Source organism: Abrus precatorius, unplaced genomic scaffold (assembly GCF_003935025.1).
Source record: "Abrus precatorius isolate BTA unplaced genomic scaffold, Abrus_2018 Scaffold8, whole genome shotgun sequence".
Classification (NCBI taxonomy): Eukaryota; Viridiplantae; Streptophyta; class Magnoliopsida; order Fabales; family Fabaceae; genus Abrus; species Abrus precatorius.
The window spans coordinates 37,913,103-37,922,696 of record NW_020874428.1 but is presented as its reverse complement, the minus strand read 5'-3'; the positions used below and the strand labels follow the sequence as shown (position 1 = coordinate 37,922,696).

Below are 9,594 nucleotides of genomic sequence, written 5' to 3'. Positions count from 1 at the left end.
CATCATACGAATGTCCAATAGCAAGAAGCGGATGACCAGTACATGCATGACCAAAGTCAACATGAGGAGGAACATGTACTTTGCAGACCTGTACGACATATTGTATATCATCGTTGTGCAACAGGGAGTCACCTTGTTGGGCCCAAACTCAACAGGCGTGGCCTATAGTCACATATGCTGCATAGTGATCTACATATTTTATGAACTATGTACTTTGAAATTTTAATTTTATGTACTTTAGAATTTTAATTTTGTGTACTATAGAATTTTAATTTTATGCAGTTTAGAATTTAAATTTTATGTCCTCTAAAATATTATTTTTACATTGATATCATTTAATAATTTATAAAATTATTATACAAAAATATTAACAAATTTAATTAAAATTAATCATTATTCTTTAATTTGAATAAAAAATTTAAAGAAATTATATAATTTAAGGCAGGGTCTATTTCTAACTAACGTTAGTAACTGACACAAAAGTAGATTATTATCAACTTTTTTATTGAGTTACAAAAACGATTATAATTAACTTCTGTACTTGTGTCTGAAATCGATTTTAATCAACTTTTATGTAATTTAAATCACGACATTTATGTAAAACTTTTTATTTCGGTGCATATACGTAGTATTCAATTGTTTTTATTTTATTTAGGTAAAAAACCCATTTTTAGGACACAACAGATTTTATTGAAGATAATTTACAATCATATTGGTATACATTAAAAATCAAGATAAATTGTATTAATAATATTATTTAATAAAAAATTTACTTTTAATTTTTTTAACAAATGTAATAAAGATCATGAATTAGTATTTATCTTTTGCTTTTATTAATTCAACCACATTTTAACAACAATTGAACTGATAAACCATAAACTTATATCTCCACCGATTCAATAGTTGGAATGATTGATCCAATTTAAAAAAAAAAATTAAGTTACAAGTTTACAACTTTCAGTTAACTTCATAAGTAAAAATTAAAAGCTTTCAGTTTGTTTTACCAAAACAAAGAGAAAAGGAACACAGGTTCTTAACATTACCAAGCGCTTCCCAGACTCGTAACATGATAATCAATTTGCTAGCAAAAATGTTCAGGACATCAATGTACATACGAACATACCAAGTTAGAAGATAAATGTTTGCACGCTTCTTGACGACACACATCGATATTCGATAGCCATAAACTCGAACGCGGTTTTCAAAGCATTAACAAATTTGAACATAGTTCAAGACAAAAATCATACCGGTCACCAACTAGAATAGTTTAAACTGCCAGACCAACCAGTACCCTATTACAAGGTGATATGACAAACATTCTGCTGGAAAGCGCTCTCAGGATTTTTGTAATCGATTTTTGAGTGGTGAGGGAAATCAAGTGGCATTTTATCAGTAGAAAGCCCTGCTTCATTAAATACCTTTATCAATTCTTGGTAGACTACTTCATTTCCCTCTGGTGTTAGGTGCAAACCATCACTGTAACAGTAAAACATCAGTGTTACATGCCATTAATAGATGGAATCTTCCATAAATTTCAAGAAGGCAGTGGTGTTGATCTCACTGCAGATATGCTAAGCATACAGTAAATTAAATATCCCGGAAATTATGCCACTCAAACAAATCCCAAACTTACAACTCCCTCTTCGTTGACCAAAAAAACCAAAAACAGTTCCCTTTTCATCCCTTCGGTGACAATTTTCATACATATATAGAAGAAAGCAGTTTAACACGTCATTAATAAAAAAAAAACTCAAATATTTCTTTAATTTTGAACAAGACAGTCAAACTTATATCACAGTCAATAGTTCTCAAGTTCAGTTTGTAACAAACCTAAAAAATTTCTTTTGCCAGCCATCTGTTTCTTGCATTTTGGACCATATATTAATATAATGAATACCCATTTCCTTAGCTGTCTCAACACATGCATTTGCATATTGACCAGTTACTTCATTTGTTCTTTCGGGCAATTTGCTAGCATTCTCACCATATAAGGATCTGCAAGACCCAACAGAAACTTCTCAAACATGAAGTTAACTTCTGAATAATTAGAAGCCAATGCAAGCTAACATTCTCTTGAAGTTCCAGACCATTACAATATAATGGACTAGTCAGTCTTACATCCCAAAAATAACCAGAGAATACAAAAGCAGTAATGTGAAAGAGTAATGTAGCACAGGTTTAAATATAGCATCTTTAAGCCGTTAATCAGAGTAGGAATAGCCACACATCAATGGGGGCTTAGTTGTGGCAAATTTTTTTCTCAATTAGACATTGATAGTAACAAAGCACACCGTGATTGAAAAGATAATTATATTTAACAGTGTAAATTTATGGATTTTTTTATTTATGATCAAACTTTTAGAAGAGCAATTAAAAAGAACTCCTTTTTAAAATGACGTATTATATTTAAGTTCTATAATTATGAATCACTCATGCATTATTTGTTTCTCTTTCTAGTTTGTAACTCATTCTTCTTTTATTTATTATTTTCAGATAATCAGATAATAAAGTTACAGGCTACTAAGAATATCAGCTCATCCAAGTAAAATCTCTATTAGTAGGCCCAAATTGTTCTAGTGACATTTCTTTTTGCTTTTGCTATATTTTTTACTTTCTGCAACTGTTAAATAGTTATATTTTCTTTTAGTTATATAATAGATGTTTTAGTATTAATATTATAGAAATCTTGTATTGATTCTAACAGGTTATTGTATTTTTTGGAATGTTGAAATTACAGAGAAAACTCTATTTTAATTTTGAAAGATTTGTCATATTATGTGTTTGAAAAAGTTTTTTTTTATGTATTTGCTTCTAAATAGATATATCAGGTTATTAGGTGGTATTTCTTAATAACTTAATTTGTCCGTCAATCACAAACCCAACTCTAGATGGTGACAATGAGTGCTGGTGGTTGGCAAGATAGTACAATAGTGTTGCATGGACTTAGATGTATATGATCGGAAGAAAAATGCTCAAATGGTGGTTTAAAAAAATATGGATGCAACAGTGATTCTAATATTGGCAAAGATAATAGCTGTGGTGAAGGAACAATTTCATTTGATGATATCAGTAAAATGTCATAAATAGCCAAGTTCATTACGATGCAGTAAGATGGTATCCAAAAGGAAATGCAGATTATGAATACTGAATCTAACCACAGGGGAGGAATTTATCATACATTGCGTAAGCTTGACGCCCTTCCTCACAAACTGGTGGTGGAGTAATAAGCACAATTTGCATAGTTGGTGAGCATTTCTGAAACCAAATTATCACTTCCAATCAACTACAGATTATATAACCGACACTTAATGGTATGAAGGTAAAATCATGCTATGCCCAATTTTTTACCAATAGGATGTATTAAAACAACCAACAGTAAGCTACTTAACCCAACCCAATGCAGTAGTTAAACACAAAAGCAAAACAACAAAGCCAGAAGAAATCATGTGCCTTTGAACCCATAACAGAATAGAAAATTGTTGGAACCATTCAACAAAGATTAGAGAATCTGAGTGCTTAAAAGATTAAAATTTTGTTATGTGAAAATTCCGGAAAATCAAGACTATATCAAACGAAAGAAGATAATGTCTCTAACATTACAATGCATAAGAATCCAAAAAATACTGAGATAGTGAACCAAGCCTGATACTTTTTCCTAATATTTTCCTTTTTACCAGGTCATTGCAGTGCATTTGAACCAGCAGGCCCCAAAATTAACCAAAATATTTTCCTTGGATAGGTAGTCTGATAGAACCCAATGTTAAACTGAATACGAAAGAATATTTCTTTATTGCTTAACCTAATTCCCAATGTTACACCAATGTAGTACAGATTAGGAATAGGAAGAATTGTTACAAGATTCCAATAACCTTAGGTAATTCAAGAGACCTCACTCTCCAGACCAGTCTATTCAGTAATAACCTGTTAAACCCAGAAATTCCTGTAAACCTTTGAGATCTTAGGAATGAGCCAAAGCCACATTGCTTTCACCTTTTTTGGATCTGCCAAGACACCTTTTTCTGAAATAATATGGCCTAGATATTCTAGACTTTGCTGCCCAAATGTACATTTCTTCTTGTTCACCTTCAAATTGTGTACTTGTAACACCCGCAATACCTCTTTCAAATGGGACAAGTGCAGCTCAACAGTGGGGCAGTATATTAATGTATCATCGAGAAAAACCAACACATGCTTTTGAAGGAAGGGTTGAAGTACCTCATTCATGAGAGCTTGAAAAATGGATGGTGTATTCGTTAAACCAAACAACATCACCAAGAATTCGTAGTGGCCTTCATGTGTTCAAAAAGCAGCCTTCTCCACATCTTTTTTCATTAGAATCTGATGATAACCAGATTTCAAGTCAAGCTTAGAAAATAATGTAGCTCCTGCCAATTCATCTAATAATTCTTCTATAACAGGGATTAGAAATTTATTGGGGACTGTGACCATATTCAGAGCCCTATAATATACACAAAATCTCCACCCTCCATCTTTCTTTTTCACTAGAATATGGGCTAATGCTAGGCCTTATAATTCCTGCCTTCAACATCTCCTGTAGCAGCTTCTCTCTCATTTTCCTAATAATGAGGGTATCGGTATAGCCTAATATTTGGTATATATGCTCCTTCTTTCAAATATATAGCATAATCATGGTTTCTACTAGGAGGTAAGCCCTCTGGATCCTGAAATAACTCGTTGTAGTGCTGCAACACTTCCTCAATGATTGTAGGGATTGTCACTGTTCCCTCTAAAAGTTTAGTTTCTACTAATTTCACCAAATACCCTTCTTCTTTTCCTTTCAATTCTTGCATCATCATCTTCGTTGAGGTTTTGGTTCTGGACAAGGTTGGATCTCCTAATAGAATTCGTTGTTGCTGTCTCTTCCCAATAGTCAGAATTAACTTGCCAAAATCAGCTCTAACTTCTCCGAGACTAGCCAACCATTCCAGCCCCAAAACTAAGTCTGCTCCCCCAAGCTCAAACAGGAAGAAATCTTGATCAATTTTTAATCCTTGCAACTCCAGTATAAACCTTTTACACATTCCTTGACATTTCACCTTATGTCCATCTCCTACCTCCACCACATAGGGAAGAGTTTCTTCTTTGACTAGATTGCATCTTTTCATCAACTCAAGGGATATAAAGTTGTGGAAAGCTCCACAATTTATCAGGATTATCACCTTCTCCTCCCTTATCCTTTCCCATATCTTCCACGAATTTCTAGACGTCAAATCAGCCATCGTCAACATAGACATCTGTAGTGTTTTCTCAACCCTTTTTTCTTCCTCCTCTTCTCATTCTACCCCCATCACTGTCTTTGTCCCTCCTAATTCCTCTTCCTCTACAAGCAACATGTGTAATTGTTTATTTTTGCATACATAGTTTGGGCCAAATTTTTTGTCACATTGAAAGCATAATCCCTTTTTAATCTTATCTTGCATTTCCTCATCTTTCAATTTTTCAAAAGTTGCACCTCTGTTTCTGTTCTCTCCTGGATTGTTACTGCCAGCACTACTTGCCATGTCAGAACTCTCCTCCTTCCCTTTATTGTTACTGAAATTTGATGATTGCATCCCTGTTTCTTTGGTATAACTTCGTGTCCCAGTGTATGACCTGACTGAATTACCTATCTTGTTCCCTTGTTGTGTTGCCGCTTTCATTGTAACCTGATTTTTTTCTTCTACCATTTGGGCTTTCATCATTAGTTCTGCCAAATTGTCGGGTTCATGCAATTTTACCTCTGTTGATCTCCTATTTAAGACCACCAAATAGTCTTGATTAATTCCCTTTAAGAAACCTGCATATTTCTCAAATTATTTGACAAACTCTTCCACTGAATCTGTTTGTTTCAGCCCAATCAAAATTTTCAAAGGGTTCTTCATTATAGTTAGTTGAAATCGCCTTAGTACCGCTGTTTTGAATGAATCCCACGTAGGATTGGGATTGCAAGATTCCCACCATTGAAACCAATTCAATGCCTTTCCTTCCATTGCTACCATAACCACTTACATCCTTTCTTCTTCTTGAACTCCCCTCAACTGAAAACACCTCTCTAAACGATTTGTCCACCCATATGCCTCGTCACCTGTAAAAATAGGAATTTCTAGTTTTTGCCATTGCGTATTTTTTATCGGACTTGGTCGCTCTCATTCTGAATCGAAATCTGAATCTCCCACTGTTCGATCTCTTCTGTGACTGCGATCTTTTTCTTGACTGTGATCTCTTCCATGACCTTGATTCTTCCGCGATAATTCCACTATGACTTCTGTGAGATTTGAAATCATATCCTCCAACTTCTGCAATCTTTCGTCTTGCACGTTTTCTTGAAAATCATGACCATGGCTCTAGTTCTGCAGTGTGCGCTCCCAGGCTTCGACCCTTGCCTCCATTCTTGTTCTTCACATGCATCAATTTCCCCCAAGATCATCATTCAGCACCAGGATCGGTGCTTTGATACCAATTGACAGAACCCAATCTTAAATTGAATACGAAAGAATGTTTCTTTATTGCTGAACCTAATTCCCAATGTTACACCAATGTAGTACAGATTAGGAATATGAAGAATTGTTACAAGACTCCAATAACCTAAGATAATTCAAGAGACCTCGCTCTCCAGACTAGTCTATTTTATTCCAACGGAAAAAATTGAAAAACTTCTAACTATCTTTGTGCTCTTATTTATATTGCAAAGAGCTAACTGTCCACCATTAACAGAATTGGTTATTTACTCTTTTATTTCCTGACTAGTCTTCTTTCTTCTACTGTATACATGTTTGAATCTATCATAGTCCAACCAGCTATTAGCTGGGAAATAAAACAATAAATGAGAGCTGTAGATAAGAGAAAAATCAAATGTTGAAAGGATATACTGCAATTAAAATATGTCATCTTGTATCATAGGTAAGCCCAACTAAGGGGCAGAATTTAGCAGATAATGCACATAAAAATTGGGGTTAAAATGTTGAACACATAAGTTTAAATAATAAAACATTGAAACAACAAAATTTAACCTTTAAGTGTAGAACAAATTTTCTGAGGTTTTCTTTGTACTCTTCAATAGGTACATGCTGCCTTTCACTGGTTCTTCCTGACAAAGCTGCATCATTAGCACCAAAGAAAATAGTAGTAGCAAGAGGTGGTTTAGTTGAGTCCTGAAAATGAAGTCATTCACAAAACTAAATGCTTGGAAAACAAGGTTAATGGGGCAATTTGCTAAAATTTTAAGCAAGGTTAATGGAGTGATTTGCTAAAATTAAACAAAGATGCTATATGTAGGTAAGGAAGGATTTTAAGGGAGGTGACACAGGCTCTGGCAGTCCGGCCCCTCACTGTTCCAAAACTGTAATGTAAGTATGAGGATTTTAGTCTAATCAAATTTGGTTCCCTCAATTTTCTAATTTGGTCCTCACACTTAATGCATAAACAAAATTATAAGTTACCTGATTGGCATAAACAAAATTATGAACTATGTTTAATTTAAGATGAAAAGTAGAAAACATTTGAACCATGTTGATCTCTTCAAGTCATACAAAACCTACTCTTTCACCAAATATTGATCTAATTCATCACAATAGCCACACAGCTAAAGCCACATGATGCACTTAGGGGGGGCTGTTAGAATTGTATCATTAGAGCCCTGTTATTATATGACATCTCAGCGAGTTACTTAGGTTTTCATGTTTTTATATCTTTTTGTACAGTTCATTTGATTCGATACAATATTGTTCATTCACTCCTCCCATTAATCAGAATTTTCTTTCTTTATGGGATTTAAGCTTGTAATTTGGTATCATAGCTCATCTAAGCTCTAGGCTATAAACCCATCTTCCACATTTCATCTATCTTACATCTTTGAAAAATTCTGCTATGTCAAGTCAGAATCAAATACCAGATAATAACAGGGCTCTAATGATACAAGTCTGACAGCTCCTAACTGCATCACGTGGCCTCCGCTGTCTGATAGGACTTCGTTAAGGTTTTTGCACATTAGCGGGAAGGAACACTAATTTAAAAGAAAAAATTTATGGCATTTTGGTCCACAATTTGAGCTTGCCTCAACTTAGTTTCAATGCATGAAAATTCTGAAACTTTAATGTATAACTTCTACCAAAATAAGACAATACTAATGAACCCCGTTTAGAAAGCTTGAAATAAAAGCATAAATAAAAAGTGGAAGATACATGATGGACTTGAGTGAGACCTAAACAATTAAAAAAAATATCTAATCAATTTTATTCGGCCCTTCATCTAGGGGACAAAACATGACATTGTGACGTAGGATTAACATAAACATTGAATGCTGCAAACTAGATGAAAAATTGAAAATGACTTAGGTTAGCATAAAATACCAGAGGGAAGAGGTGCTGCAGTAAGAACATAGCCCATCTAGTGTTGTATCCACCATATCCACGAACGAGTACATCAGCCTGAACATGCGAAAGAACCATTCAAATTATGATTTATTATTATTGTTAATTATAGAAAATGGATCTGAGGAGAAAAAAGAGTTACCCTGCGTGAATAGGTATTGGTGAGTAAAGCACCCCATCCATTACCTCCGAACGATTTCTCCGTCAATGAATCTCCAAACAACACTATCTTTTCCCTCATCATCGCGCCAACGCAATTCTGAATCTAAGTAATGTTCCACAATGCGCCCCTCAGAGCATCCATTGACGCATTCTTATGGTACAATTCACTCAAATCGCGTGTACCGTCAAATTCATTGCGGGAACGTCCCACTTGTCAGTGCCTATTATCAATGAAGAATACTAAAAATTCACTCAAATCATAAAAATTGATATGAATTGTAACTTATTTAAAGAATAAAACTAAATATAAAATTATTAATAATTACAAATTAAATATATTTTAATAAAAAATTAAAAAATTAATGTTTAAAAATATAAATTTATTATATTTTTATTAAATAGTTCTATTAATTTATTTTTAAGGATAAATTATAAACTTTTAAATAAATTGTAAGTTTAAACACAACTTAAGTATTCATACAACACTTGCTAGGAGGAATAGTTTTTTTGTTTGTTTTAGCGCTGTCTATTAAAATTTGGCTTTTAACCTCTGTTTTTTTTTAATATCTATCCAAAGGTATGAGGTGTTTTTGAATTTATCCACTTGTATAAAAATGTTATTTTTACTTTATTATTATTTTTAAATTATTTATTAACACATTATTATTAATTATTTTAATTATCATTATTATTATTTAAAATTAATTCTCATAACAAACAAGTTAACTTAACATATTAAGTAACAAGTTAACTTAACATATTAAGTAACAACTAAATACAGTACATTACATTTAATAAAAATGTAAGAGTGAAATGACTTGAATTTTTCATCAAAGCTATTAATTTAGTCTGCAAACAACCTCATATACTTAATTTATCAATTTAATTGAACCCCACAAAATTCTCAACCGGTCATTAGTGCCTAAAGAATGAACCAGTCAATTTAATTTTTAAAGAATCTTTAATTAATTAATTTGGTCTCAACAAAATTCTTAAACAGACAATTTAGTCTTTATATAACCTTAACTGCACGAACAATTTAGTATTTACATAACTTTAACCC

General features: G+C 33.0%; 1 protein-coding gene across 1 annotated transcript; it reads right to left on the bottom strand.

Moving 5' to 3' along the window:
- Positions 1–991: 991 nt before the first annotated feature.
- LOC113846679 (GDSL esterase/lipase At5g62930) lies at positions 992–8,792 on the bottom strand. The gene is made up of 6 exons (XM_027475203.1): positions 8,512–8,792; positions 8,349–8,426; positions 7,011–7,151; positions 3,179–3,255; positions 1,831–1,995; positions 992–1,476 (listed from the first exon to the last, which is right to left on the bottom strand). Exons 1-6 carry the CDS (start codon positions 8,611–8,613, stop codon positions 1,296–1,298), a joined length of 744 nt encoding a protein of 247 aa, XP_027331004.1. The 5' UTR covers positions 8,614–8,792; the 3' UTR covers positions 992–1,295.
- Positions 8,793–9,594: the final 802 nt, after the last annotated feature.

Excerpts from the sequence above, each read along its gene's own strand:
- LOC113846679 (XM_027475203.1), bottom strand. The coding sequence starts at position 8,613 with ATGATGAGGGAAAAGATAGTGTTGTTTGGAGATTCATTGACGGAGAAA. Across the intron at positions 3,256-7,010 it reads AATTTGTTCTACACTTAAAG|AAATGCTCACCAACTATGCA; the intron begins GTTAAATTTTGT and ends ATTTGGTTTCAG. Across the intron at positions 1,477-1,830 it reads TGGCAAAAGAAATTTTTTAG|TGATGGTTTGCACCTAACAC; the intron begins GTTTGTTACAAA and ends TTACTGTTACAG.